A 14,936-nucleotide genomic window follows, 5' to 3' on the forward strand; every position below is an offset into this window, starting at 1 on the left:
CTGATCCGATAGTCCCTGTTTTACATTAACGCCCAATTTCAAAATTATCTCCAATGTTTCTAAACAGTAACAACCCCAATAACTTTCATCAGAACATCCAATGTATGTCATCTTTCTGATCATAATCGGCCTCATCACTTCTCCCTTTCCTTGTGTTTGTTCAAGGACTCTGTCATTAGTCTTTGTTCCTGTTCAATTAATTTTCAACATATTTCAGCAGCACCATCAGTCAAATACCTCCAGTCATCTGACTTCAACATTCAATGTTCAGCTTTCACATCTATATAATGCTGCTGGCCACACATAAGATATGCATGTTACTTTTATCATTTATGTTTTCAAGTTGTTTGCAATTACTGTCCTTTGTTTAACTTCTTCCTTACTTTGGCCATCTGATGTTACCCAGGAGAACAACTTTACCTACAATCTCTATTTCAGCCATATCAGTGTGCCATTGAATAATGATGTCTTCCATATTAGACATTGTACTCATCAGGTGTTCTCTGAAACTCAGCAGAGCACCACAGTGAACGTACAAGTAACTGAGAAATGGGCGTGATTTTCCCATATGTGCAGATGAGATATCTTGCTTGGGGAATTTACTGTTGTAAGCCGTTTCACCAATATGCTTCAGACCTCTTCCCATAGAGCAACCCGAGTGCATCAGTGCGATATTTCCATTTCCTACAGCATACAATGTTTTTCTGATTGTAGTTGCTAGTTTTGTGCCAATTTGAAGGTTATTTGGTTGTGCTTTTGGTCTCTTCGAGGGCTCAAGTTTCAGCTTAAGTTGCTCCTATTTTTTTTGGAGCAACTAGTTTAGAATGAAGCATCTTAGAAATTGCAATTCTTGGCATTTAGTTTGCTCCAGTTCTAGTCAGTGAGAACAGTTTCATTTTAGAACAGATTTTTTTTTCAAAAGGGGGCGTGTACAGCCACTTACGCCTGTTTTGCAAGTTTAGGCAGCGAAAACTTACTCCAAACTAACTTGGAATGGAGTAAGTGTAGATTTTTGTACGTTCAGAAAAACCTTGCCTACGCTTATAAATCAGGCTTAGGGAACGAAAGATGAGGGGACGGGGGTGGGGCAGAGAAGCTTACAAACATTAAACACTTCACTTTTACAAATAAAGAGCCATCATCAATAATAAATGATAAATAAATCAATAAATCAATAAATCAATCAAAAATTTTTTTAAAAATGAAACATAAAAAAATAAAAAAAATCAATAAATAAAATATTATTTCTACTCACCTACTGTAGCACCAGGAGCCCTCCAACAGTGTGCTAGGATGCCCCCCCCCCCACAGTGTCTTTCTCGCTCTGTCACGGTCAGTAACTCTCTGTCTCTGTCAGTGTCTCTGTGTTTCTGACAGCGAGGGGTGGGGGAGAGAGGGGGGGTGGGGGGAATGGAGGGGAGGGGAGGGGGAGGAAGGGGGAGAGGGAGGGAGGGGAGGGGGAGAGGGCGAGGGAGGAGGGGGGAGGGAGGAAGGGGGAGGGAGCTAGGGAAAGGAGGGGGGAGGGAGTAAGGAGGGAGGGAGGAGGGGGAGGGAGGGAGGGAGAGGAGGGGAGGGGAGAGGAGAGGAGGGGAGAGGAGAGGGGGAGGAGAGGGGAGGAGGGATGGGGAGGAGGGAGGGAGAGAGAGAAGGGAGGAAGGGAGAGAGAGAGGAGGGAGGGAGAGAGAGAAGGGAGTGAGGGAGAGAGAGGAGGGAGGGAGGGAGGAAGAGAGAGGAGGGAGGGAGAGGCTGAACGTGCCGGGCCGGGCTGCCACCGCTGCCGACACTTGGGACAGGGCCCGCCCCCAGCGAGATGCCGGGCAGACCCCGCCACTGACGGGGGGTAAGAAGGGGGGGGGGAAGAGAAGGCGAGGTAGAGAAGAGGGGGAGAGAGAAGAGGGGGGGAGAGAAGAGGGGGAGAAGGGGGGGGAGGCAGCTGAACGGGAGGGAGGTCCGAGTCCCGATCTTCGCCCGGTGAGCCCAGTTGGCCAAGGCTAGGGTCGGGCCCCTCCCACGCAGCCTCATGGGCCTGGAGCTACTGCACATGCGCGCACACCCTAGTGCGCATGTGCAGAGATTCCAGCACTGTTTTCAGCGCCGGGACCTGGCTCCACCCCCGACCCCTTGTGCTGCGCCACGTCGAGCACGAAGACGTACTGAGGAGACCGGAGAATCACAAGGTACGTTTTCGGTGCCCTTTTTATTCCAGAAAGTCGGCGCACCTTATCAAGATGCGCCGTTTTTCCAGAGGGCGGAAACTTGGGCCCCTAGAAACTGTGTTGAGACCACAAACCTGTCATTTGGTGTTAGTAAACCACTCAGCATGAAGAAAGATAATAACAATTGTGGAGGCAGGTGTAATTTAGCTTTTGGCTTTGTTTGCACACCTCAGTATATTTTACTCAACAATGATTAACAGTTTCACATATAGAAACATAGAAACATAGAAAATAGGTGCAGGAGTAGGCCATTCGGCCCTTCTAGCCTGCACTACCATTCAATGAGTTCATGGCTGAACATGCAACTTCAGTACCCCATTCCTGCTTTCTCGTCATACCCCTTGATCCCCCTAGTAGTAAGGACTTCATCTAATTCCTTTTTGAATATATTTAGTGAATTGGCCTCAACAACTTTCTGTGGTAGAGAATTCCACAGGTTCACCACTCTCTGGGTGAAGAAGTTTCTCCTCATCTCGGTCCTAAATGGCTTATCCCTTATCCTTAGACTGTGACCCCTGGTTCTGGACTTCCCCAACATTGGGAACATTCTTCCTGCATCTAACCTGTCTAAACCCATCAGAATTTTAAATGTTTCTATGAGGTCCCCTCTCATTCTTCTGAACTCCAGTGAATACAAACCCAGTTGATCTAGTCTTTCTTGATAGGTCAGTCCCGCCATCCCAGGAATCAGTCTGGTGAACCTTCGCTGCACTCCCTCAATAGCAAGAATGTCCTTCCTCAAGTCAGGAGACCAAAACTGTACACAATACTCCAGGTGTGGCCTCACCAAGGACCTGTACAACTGTAGCAACACCTCCCTGCACCTGTACTCAAATCCCCTCGCTATGAAGGCCAACATGCCATTTGCTTTCTTAACTGCCTGCTGTACCTGCATGCCAACCTTCAATGACTGATGTACCATGACATCCAGGTCTTGTTGCACCTCCCCTTTTCCTAATCTGTCACCATTCAGATAATAGTCTGTCTCTCTGTTTTTACCACCAAAATGGATAACCTCACATTTATCCACATTATATTTCATCTGCCATGCATTTGCCCACTCACCTAACCTATCCACTCTGCAGCCTCATAGCATCCTCCTCGCAGCTCACACTGCCACCCAACTTAGTGTCATTCGCAAATGTGGAGATACTACATTTAATCCCCTCGTCTAAATCATTAATGTACAGTGTAAACAGCTGGAGCCCCAGCACAGAACCTTGCGGTACCCCACTAGTCACTGCCTGCCATTCTGAAAAGTACCCATTTACTCCTACTCTTTGTTTCCTGTCTGACAACGAGTTCTCAATCCATGTCAGCACACTACCCCCAATCCCATGTGCTTTAACTTTGCACATTAATCTCTTGTGTGGGACCTTGTCGAAAGCCTTCTGAAAGTCCAAATATACCACATCAACTGGTTCTCCCTTGTCCACTCTACTGGAAACAGCCTCAAAAAATTCCAGAAGATTTGTCAAGCATGATTTCCCTTTCACAAATCCATGCTGACTTGGACCTATCATGTCACCTCTTTCCAAATGCGCTGCTATGACATTCTTAATAATTGATTCCATCATTTTACCCACTACTGAGGTCAGGCTGACCGGTCTATAATTCCCTGTTTTCTCTCTCCCTCCTTTTTTAAAAAGTGGGGTTACATTGGCTACCCTCCACTCGATAGGAACTGATCCAGAGTCAATGGAATGTTGGAAAATGACTGTCAATGCATCCGCTATTTCCAAGGCCACCTCCTTAAGTACTCTGGGATGCAGTCCATCAGGCCCTGGGGATTTATCGGCCTTCAATCCCATCAATTTCCCCAACACAATTTCCTGACTAATAAGCATTTCCCTCAGTTCCTCCTCCTTACTTGACTCTCTGACCCCTTTTATATCTGGAAGGTTGTTTGTGTCCTCCTTAGTAAATACCGAACTAAAGTACTTGTTCGATTGGTCTGCCATTTCTTTGTTCCCTGTTATGACTTCCCCTGATTCTGACTGCAGGGGACCTACGTTTGTCTTTACTAACCTTTTTCTCTTTACATATCTATAGAAACATTTGCAATCCATCTTAATGTTCCCTGCAAGCTTCTTCTCGTACTCCATTTTCCCTGCCCTAATCAAACCCTTTGTCCTCCTCTGCTGAGTTCTAAATTTCTCCCAGTCCCCGGGTTCGCTGCTATTTCTGGCCAATTTGTATGCCACTTCCTCGGCTTTAATACTATCCCTGATTTCCCTTGATAGCCACGGTTGAGCCACCTTCCCTTTTTTATTTTTATGCCAGACAGGAATGTACAATTGTTGTAGTTCATCCATGCGGTCTCTAAATGTCTGCCATTGCCCATCCACAGTCAACCCCTTAAGTATCATGCGCCAATCTATCCTAGCCAATTCACGCCTCATACCTTCAAAGTTACCCTTCTTTAAGTTCTGGATCATGGTCTCTGAATTAACTGTTTCATTCTCCATCCTAATGCAGAATTCCACCATATTATTGTCACTCTTCCCCAAGGGGCCTCGCACAATGAGATTGCTAATTAATCCTCTCTCATTACACAACACCCAGTCTAAGATGGCCTCCCCCCTAGTTGGTTCCTCGACATATTGGTCTAAAAAACCATCCCTTATGCACTCCAGGAAATCCTCCTCCACCGTATTGCTTCCAGTTTGGTTAGTCCAATCTATGTGCATATTAAAGTCACCCATTATAACTGCTGCACCTTTATTGCATGCACCCCTAATTTCCTGTTTGATGCCCTCCCCAACATCACTACTACTGTTTGGAGGTCTGTACACAACCCCCACTAACGGTTTTTGGCCTTTGGTGTTCTGCAGCTCTACCCATATAGATTCCACATCATCCAAGCTAATGTCCTTCCTAACTATTGCATTAATCTCCTCTTTAACCAGCAATGCTACCCGACCTCCTTTTCCTTTTGTTCTATCCTTCCTGAATGTTGAATACCCCTGGATGTTGAGTTCCCAGCCCTGATCATCCTGGAGCCATGTCTCTGTAATCCCAATCACATCATATTTGTTAACATCTATTTGCACAGTTAATTCATCCACCTTATTACGGATACTCCTTGCATTAAGACACAAAGCCTTCAGGCTTGTTTTTTTAACACCCTTTGTCCTTTTAGAATTTTGCTGTATTCGGGTTTCAGTAAAATGCATCATACACCACCAATAACATGCCTGAATGAGTGGAGCCAAAAGCAGAATTTTTTTATTGAGAGAAAAAGATGTCTATAATATACTCCAATGTGAGGTGGGAAAGAAAAGGATCATGCATTTCAAAGAACAGTCACTATAGATCTATCTGACAGCAGAGCAGAGATGGATGAGTCATGCTTGATGGTAATTTCTGCAGAGACAGGTACATTTGTGCAAGCTATGATTCAGCAGAGCTCTCAACAGCCACCCACAACTTTCAATTATTTATCTACTAATTAATTGCTTGCTGCTCAAAGCTCTTAGCTTCAAAGGAAAACTCATCTTTGAGAGATAGCACTTGGAATAAAAGATATTATCGAACTCATTACATTTTACATATTTCTCTTTCTAAAGCAAGATACAAGGACTTCGTCATCCCTTCCGAAACTGGACCTTCATGTTATTCCAGTGTGGAAAAAGGGAATAACTGGAAAAGGAATTGTGCTCACTGTGCTTGATGATGGATTGGAATGGAACCACACGGATATTCAGGCAAATTATGTAAGTAACACTGAAAAGAATATTTTTAGGTTTACTTGCCTTCATGGTTAATTATACTTTCCTGAAACTGAAATATGGATTCAATAACATTTTATGTAACCAAACCTATTTATGGGCAGTAACAGATGGCCAGGGCTCACGAATTACGTTCTGCGCTGTGGGTTCCAAAATGTCACTTTCGGATTTTCTCTGGTGGGATACTGTGGGATATTGCATTCCCTTTATTATGGAAGTTAAACCTCTGACCTTACAACTAGCTGCTGATTCTTGTATTTAGATTAATGTTTCAAAATTATTTTTATAGATTGTTTAATAAATATTGTCATTGATAAGGATGAGTAAACAGGAATCTCAGTTGTGCTGAGTTGATATGGGGACCCACATAGAGGGTTCAGACTCCAATCATCCAAAACTCTGAATCTGAATTCTAAATAAACAAGGCCTGTGCGCAAACAGTGGAATTCTAAATAGACTGCCAGGGAGTCAGACTCATTCTGCTACTAATTTGCCAGTGTTTTGAATACAAACGCACTGCAAATAGATTACAAGGAAATCTGGTGAATTCTCTTTCAGAGACTACCAAAATTATTTAGGTCAAGAGGGTAGCAGATGAGTTCATAATGGTCAGAAAACTAATCATTGGTTGATCACCTACCAGAATATTATGATAACTGGACACAGACAATGGACCACCACAAAGCCTGGACACACCAACATCAACTTACATTTCTATATTACATACGAAGAGACATCGCAAAGCACTTTATAGGACAGTAGCTATGAAGTGCACACTGAGCTTGAAGAAGGGAGAAAAAAGGTAGACGGTCAGGAAAGACCAAAGCACAGAGCCAATGGAAAACCATAAAAACTGACCATACAGCCATTAAACCACCACAAAAACTGAACACAGCCATTAGATACAATAAAAACTGGACATATAGTCAATAAACAACCACAGACAAGGAATACAGAATTATTATATAATTGTTTGAACTAGACCCTATGAATAATCAGGACATAAAATGCACTACTGTATATTTATTTCTATCTTTCAACAGATGAAAACATGATCAAAAGACATCACCTTAGATAACAGGGATAGTCATTGCCACATTTTCCCTCTACATTAATTATGATACCATTTTTAATCCGAGCCTCCTTGCAGGGGGTCAAATTTCATATATTTGTCACTCCTTCCCCTGTGAGCTTTCTCTCCTTTGCAGTATCCACTGTCCTTTCCTGCAACACAAATCTAGCCTAGGTTACAAGACAGTCTCATTCAGCTCACATGGGGATTTGGAAGTGCACCCAGTTACTGCATGTAGAAGAGGTAGAAATTAACTTGGGCCCGTTTTTGAAGGCAGCATGCACCTGAACCAAAAGGCCAGAGAATCGATAGAAATTGTATATATACATATACAGATATATATATATATACCTTGACATATATCACTAGACTTGTTTTAATATAATAGTTTATTTCCATCAAAATCACGACAAACTCACTTTTTAATACATTTCAATGATCACAGAATTTAAAAAAATGTTAAACCATAACGAACAAAAAATTTAATGTGGACCAATAATATATAGATAGCTATAATATTAAATAATTTAGATCTATAGACTCTCAATGTTTATCACAAACAATTTAACTATACGGATATGATTGAGGCAGTGAATATTGCAGAATTATTTTATTACATTATTTCCATATCTATTGGTCACAATTCCCCTTCGTTTAAATCTTTAAATAAAACCAAATGACTTCCACGATCTATTCAAAACTAAAATAAATTGATGGTACCACAATTCTTTGTGTTAACTGATGTATTGGCAATTTGTCAATATTGAAAATCTATAGTGCTGAAAGCAAAGGTGATGGCTCAGAGACGTGGACCATATACAGTAGACACTTCAAAGCTCTGGAGAAGTACCAGCAATGCTGCCTCCCTGAGATCCTGCAAATCCACTGGGAGGATAGACGCACCAACGTCAGTGTTCTCGCTCAGGCCAACATCCCCAGCATCGAAGCACTGACCACACGCGACCAGTTCCGTTGGGCAGGCCACATCATCCGCAAGCCTGGCACGAGACTCCCAAAGCAAGCGCTCTACTCGGAACTCCTACACGACAAGCAAGCCCCAAGTGCGCAGAGGAAATGTTTCAAGGACAGCTTCAAAGCCTCCTTGAAAAAAATGAAACATCGCCACCGGCACCTGGGAATCCCTAGCCCAAGACCTCCCCAAGTGAAGGAAGTATATCCGGGAGGGCGTTGACCACCTTGAGTCTCGTCGCCGAGAGCATGCAGAAATCAAGCGCAGGCAGCGGAAGGAGTGTGCGGCAAACCAGACTCCCCTCCCACCCCTTCCTTCAACCACTGTCTGTCTCACCTGTGACAGAGACTATAATTCTCACATTAGACTGTACAGTCACCTGAGAACTTACTTTTAGAGTGGAAGCAAGTCTTCCTCGATATCCGAGGGACTGCCGATGATGATGATTGTTGTGTATCTGTAAAGCATGCACTCCCATGTTCTGCCACCAGGGAGTGCATCCCCTGAAGTCCCAAGGGATCCCAGCATCCCTAGGAAGCACTGTATATAAGCCGGCCCCTAAGGCCTGTTCCTCACTCTGGAGTGTCTTAATAAAGACTGGGGTCACTGTTACTTTAACCTCCCCGTGTGCAGTCTCATCTGTGTTAGGAACACAATAATGATGATGCTAAAAATAAGTTGCCACAAGGAGAGGTTGGAGACATTTACACACTGAAGACATGGAATTGTCCTCATCAATACCATTTTTCAATGGACTATAATAACATGGGTAAAGGCTATTCCCCAAACTTCAATTAAAAAAATACTCTGACATTGGGCTATCTAAGTAACTGAGTGGGCAAATGCACCACATAGTGTGGTACTGAGTGATAGAGGCCAGACCTAGATTTTGTCAGTGATGTATGCTACATTAACTGGTACTTGTACTTTGGTCTGAAGTAGTTTATTAATCACAAAAAGATACAATTATTTTTATTACTTATAACCAACTGGGAAATCTTCACACAGAAATTATTACATAATCTACTTGCAAATATCTGTAAATGTTAATGAAATATAATAGTACCAACACCATAAGTGTCAGTTCTTGCTATCGATTGTGATTTTTTTCATTATACTCCAACAGTAAAACTGATTGCATTGATATGAAAATTAATCACAACATTTTAATTTTAAAACAAGCCTTTGTAGACCTGAATTGAAAATATTCCTGAGCAGTATTGCAGTATTCTACCTGTCAAACAAATAAAATATCACAGTTGAAAAAAAATATTTTCTGTGATACTTGACTACTAATGCTTTTATTTTCCAATTTTACTTCTATAGGATCCAGAAGCAAGCTATGATTTTAATGATAATGACCCTGATCCATTTCCTAGATACGACCCAACTAATGAGAATAAGTAAGTTTGCACATATAATAAAACATAAAACACACTGAAACCTCTCACATACCAGGATCTAGATTCATGTTAAGAAAATGCCAAGTTAAATAAAATGGCCAGTAAGTTCCTCTATCCCCATAACTTTGGTGGAAGTACAGGGCAAATTCCTTACCATGCATCTGATGAAGTTACGGCAGCAGCTCTGAGGAATTTTCTGGGGAATTTTGTTTGCTTGTTGACCAATGGGACATGGATTGAAATCAGCTTGCATTAGTAAAGTAAAAGACCACTTTTCTTGGCACTTAAAGCTATCTAATGTAAACTGAGTTTGGAGAGTTTGATCCCAGGCCCAAGTTGGTGTGGGTTCACAGCACCAAGTTGTCCATATTAGCACAAGGATAATATAGGAGTCAGGAGATCCACACTTGCCAGAAGGGGCTTCTGGGGAAGGAGGGTAATAAGATACATGCATCTGGAATTTCCACTGAGCTTCCTCTGATCTACTCCCCGAACTTCAACAAATTGGAGAAATTATGTAAACAACTAAAAACAGCTGTTTCTCCAGGATATCCGCTAAATTTACAGTAGAAGATTGGGAGAACATTGCTGAGATTCTCCCCTGTGATTGGGATAGTGTAGAAAGAGTTTTGCTCTGGTTTTGACCATGATCTAGGAGTACACAATGCTGACACTGAGTGCAAAATGTGAAAACATGTCTGGTCCCCAGCACTCAGCACATTACCTTGATAATTACCAAATACTCAAAAATGTTTTAGGGACTTTTCTTTAAATTACAAAAGCATTTTTGAATTACTGAATCATTAACAGAGTAAAAAAAAATCCTGTCAATAACTTGAGCAAAAAAGTTATCAGTACAAAATAGGCTTTCCATCTTGTACTGACTCTGACTTTTCATTAAAATTACTTACAGGAGTTTTTTTATGCTCATTAGTTTTTGCACAAGGAATTTGCTCTAGAAGTGCAAAGCTAAATCCTGTTACATAATAACAATATAAGAACATAAGAAATAGAAGCAGGAGTAGGCCATCTGGCCCCTTGAGCCTGATAACGTTTTGTGTTTCATATACAAAGACACCCAGATCCCTCTGTACCACAGAATTTTGTAATCTCTCCTCTTTTAAATAACAATTTGCTTTTTTATTTTTCCTATCAAGGTGGATAACCTCACAGTTTCCCACATTATACTCCATCTGCCAAATTTCTGCCCATTCACTTAGTCTACCTATATTCCTTTGCAGATTCTTTGCGTCCTCCTCACAACTTTCTTTTCATCTATCTTTATATCATCAGCAAATTTGGCTACATTACACTCGGTCACTTCATCCAAGTCATTAATATAGATTGTAAATAGTTGAGGACCCAGCACTGATCCCTGGCAACCCACTAGTTACAGTTTGCCAACCTGAAAATAACCCATTTATCCTGACTCTCTGTTTTCTGTTAGTTAGCCAATCCTCTATCCATGCTAATATATTACCCCCAACCCAGTGAGCTCTTATCTTGTGCAGTTACCTTTTATGTGGCACTTTATCAAAAACCTTCTGGAAATCCAAAGTACATGACATCTACTGCTTCCCCTTTATCCACCCTGCTCATTACATCATCAAAGAACTTGTGCAAATTTGTCAAACGTGATTTCCCTTTCATGAAACCATGCTGACTCTGCCTGACTGTATTATGATTTTCTAAATGTTCTGCTACTACTTCCTTAATAATGCACTCTGGCAATTTTCCAATGACAGATGTTAGGCTAACTGATCTATAGTTTCCTGTTTTCAGTCTCTTTCATTTCTTAAATAGGGGTGTTACATTTGCGGTTCTCCAATCCATTTGGATCTCTCCAGAATCTAGGGAAGTTTGGTAGATTACAATCAATGCATCCACTATATCTGCAGCCACTTCTTTTAAGACCCTAAGATGCAGGCCATCAGGTCCAGAGGACTTGTCTACCTTTAGTCCCATTAGTTTGCCTAGTACTTTTTCTCTAGTGACAGTGATTGTTTTAAGTCCCCCCCCTCTCCCTATAGCTCCTTGATTATCAATTATTAGGAGGCTTTTAGTGTCTTCTACCGTGAAGACAAAGACAAAATATTTGTTCAAAGTCTCTGCCATTTCCCTGTTTTCCATGATTAATTTCCCAGTCACATCCTCTAAGGGACCAACATTTACTTTAGCTATTCTCTTCCTTTTTATATACCTGTAGAAACTCTTACTGTCTGTTTTTATATTTCTTGCTAGTTTACTCTCATAAACTATCTTTTCTCTCTTTATTATTTTATTACTTGTCCTTTGCTGGTTTCTGAAAATTTCCAAATCCTCTGGCCTTCCACTATTCTTTGCAACATTTTATGCCTTTGTTTTCAATTACTTCCTTAGTTAGCCACGGATGGTTCATCCTTCTCTTCGAGACTTTCTTTCTCACTGGAATATATCTTTGCTGAGTGTTATGAAATATCTCCTGAAATGTTTGCCACTGTTCATCTACTATCTTATGCTTTAATCTATTTTCCCATCTCTGCCTTAATACCTTTATAATTGCCTTTATTTAAGTTCAGGACACAAGTTTGAGATCTAGACTTCAGACCCTCAAACTGAATTTGGAATTCTACCATGCTATGATCACTCTTGCCAAGAGGATCCTTTACTATGAGTTCATTAATTAATCCAGCCTCATTACACATTACCAGATTTAAAATAGTCTGCTCCCTGGTTGGTTCCACAATGTATTGTTCTAGAAACCATCCCGAATACACTCTATGAACTCTTCCTCAAGGCTACCTTTACCAATTTGATTTGTTCAATCAATATGAAGATTACAATCACCCATAATTATTGCTGTACCTTTCTTACAAGCATCCATTATTTCTTGATTTATACTCTGTCCTACAGTGTAGCTACTGTTACGGGGCCTATAGATTACTCCCACCACTGACTTTTTTCCTTTATTATTTCTTATCTCCGCCCAAACTGATTCTACATTTTGATCTTCTGAGCCAATATCATTTCTCACTACTGCACTGATCTCATCCTTTATTAACAGAGCTACCCCACCTCCTTTTCCTTTCTGCCTATCCTTCCGAAATGGAAAATGCCCCTGAATACTAAGTTCCCAGCCTTGGTCACCTTGCAACCACGTCTCTGTAATGGCTATCAGATCATACCCATTTATTTTTATTTGTGCTTTCAACTCATCTATCTTGTTACAAATGCTGCATGCATTCAGTTAAAGAGCTTTTAATTTTGTCTTTTTACCATTATTCCCTACTCTGACCCCACTTTCTGATGCACTCTTGTGTTTATACGCTCTGTCCCTTCCTGTCACACTCTGGTTATCATTACCCCTATCGTTACTTTGACTTTTTAAATTTCCACTCACCTGATCCCTCCCGCCCCCTACTTCTGTCTAGAGCCAAAAATATTTTTGCTTCACATATCTCATTTTTCTGTAATGCAAGTGATCATATTCAAATTCACTATTTTGGGATGGTAGAATTACACCCTAATGATTCAAATCTCATTTGAACTGTTTCTTGTGCATACCCATTGGAAATTCGATTCACTGCATGACTTCAGACGATCTTCATTGAATCTTTGAACCTAACTGTTTACAGCAGCACAATGACCAGTGTATATCTGCCTTTATTAGAAACCAAGGCCATAAATTTCTTTTCTGCTGCAACAGTAGTGGGTTCTCAGCAGGGTGCAACACCAGTCTTTTGCACCTCAGTCGATCTATTTTCTGGTGTCCAGGGCATTAATGTATTTTGGCAGGTGCTCGCACCATTTGCACTGTAACTAGAATATCCACCTCAGGTGGGAGAGGGGAAACTTTCTGGAGTGCCTTACTGCAGCATCTGTGGAAAACATGTTAAAACTGGCCTGGTTTAGAATGTTGCAGTTCCCCTGCAGTTTTGCTCTGTTGGGAAAATAGCCTTTTAATCTCATTCCCTGAGGTCCTTAACAAGGCTCGATGCCAGAAATGCTCAGATGTCCCTTGCACCCAACATTGCTAACACACAAAGAACATGTTGAAAAATGTAGCACGCTGTATTTGCCTCATTGGCATGGCATCATAATTCCCCCCCTCCACATATGAAGGCTTGCTACATTGGTGAGAACCAAGGATTGCACACCACTCTGGAAATCCACCAGAACAATTCTCAAGAACATAAGAACATAAGAAATAGGAGCAGGAGTAGGCCATACGGCCCCTCGAGCCTGCTCCGCCATTTAATACAATCTTGGCTGATCTGATCATGGACTCAAATTCTCATGTCACCTCATCACATTTACCTCTGTGAGGAGATATAAATGATAGCCATTTCAGAGAATAATTGCAGATTCAGAGAATTATTGCAAATTCAGTGAAATATAAAAGGTGAAATCCTAATCTAGCACACAGCATTGAAAGGGTATTGATGCAAATCAGAGGGAAACTAAACAGCCATTTATCAGTGGGTGCTGAAAAGCTTCTCCGCTACACCAGAGCCAAATACTGCAAACAGAGACTTCTCATTCATTTTCCTGTATAGTCTGTGGAAAGAGCAGGCTTTTCTTGTTCCATGCTTTCTCACGGTCCTGTATACAAATATTGCCACAATGTGAAGGTTTCAGCAGCTGGTATATGGTTACTTGGAGTGCAGGCACTTCATCCAAGTTTAGTATCTATATTGTGATCATATCAACAAATAAGAACTGTGAGCAGCAGCATTTAATGTTGTCTGTTCTCAAAATTTAAATAGACACGAGGAGGCTTTGAAAAATATTCACATGGTTGTCGTATTTACCTCTCCCGAGAGTTAATCTACAGTGATTTAAGCAAGCGATAGAAGGCATGAGCTTGACTGTTTGACCCAATCTTCAAGACAGCTAAAAGCTAAGCAAGGTTTTATTTTTGGAGGCTTTTCTGATGTGCTCTGAAGTTCAGGTTACCTGCCAAGCAGTAAATGTCCTGGGAGGTCACACCAGCTGAGATTGATTATGCTGGATCACAATCAAGAGTCTCACTTTAAGTTTCAATGTTGACCTGATTGTAAATATGTGTTAGTACAGTATTATAGCAGAGTACATTTTGTACTATAAACTCTATATAACACAGCTTGCAAAAAAATGAGGCCACAATTTCTCTTCTGGATTTGACAAGTTCTAATTTATCTCATTATTTTTTTAGGCACGGTACCAGGTGTGCTGGGGAAATTGCAATGCAAGCCAACAACCAGAAATGTGGAGTAGGAGTGGCTTACAATTCAAAAGTTGGAGGTATAGCTGAACGAGAATATTTCAAATTCAATATGTGGGCGAGATATTTATAGCATACTTCAATGGTGGAAGATATAGAATAGCTTTTTTCTTGTCCTCTCATCTAAAATGAACTATTAAACATTCATTATCTCTTTACTGACCAGGCAAACTTATTCAAAGTAATTTGGTTTTGGAATGGCTTCGTTGCTAGCAGGGGCTACTTTGTGATCTGCAGTAACGTTTAGTTGCTTTTCTTTAGTTTGACTGAGACAAAGGATCCCATAGCCCTGCTGAAACGGA

General features: G+C 41.2%; 1 protein-coding gene across 1 annotated transcript in view; it reads left to right on the plus strand.

Annotated features, from left to right (window-relative positions):
- pcsk1 (proprotein convertase subtilisin/kexin type 1) overlaps nt 1-14,936 on the plus strand; it is a 95,972-nt gene that overhangs the window by 14,630 nt on the left and 66,406 nt on the right. Inside the window, exons 4-6 of the mRNA XM_070866414.1 lie at nt 5,786-5,932; nt 9,316-9,392; nt 14,566-14,654. Coding sequence (XP_070722515.1) covers nt 5,786-5,932; nt 9,316-9,392; nt 14,566-14,654 — 313 coding nt within the window. The remainder of the gene's footprint in view (nt 1-5,785; nt 5,933-9,315; nt 9,393-14,565; nt 14,655-14,936) is intronic.

Source organism: Pristiophorus japonicus, chromosome 1, assembly GCF_044704955.1.
Source record: "Pristiophorus japonicus isolate sPriJap1 chromosome 1, sPriJap1.hap1, whole genome shotgun sequence".
NCBI classification, from domain to species: Eukaryota; Metazoa; Chordata; class Chondrichthyes; family Pristiophoridae; genus Pristiophorus; species Pristiophorus japonicus.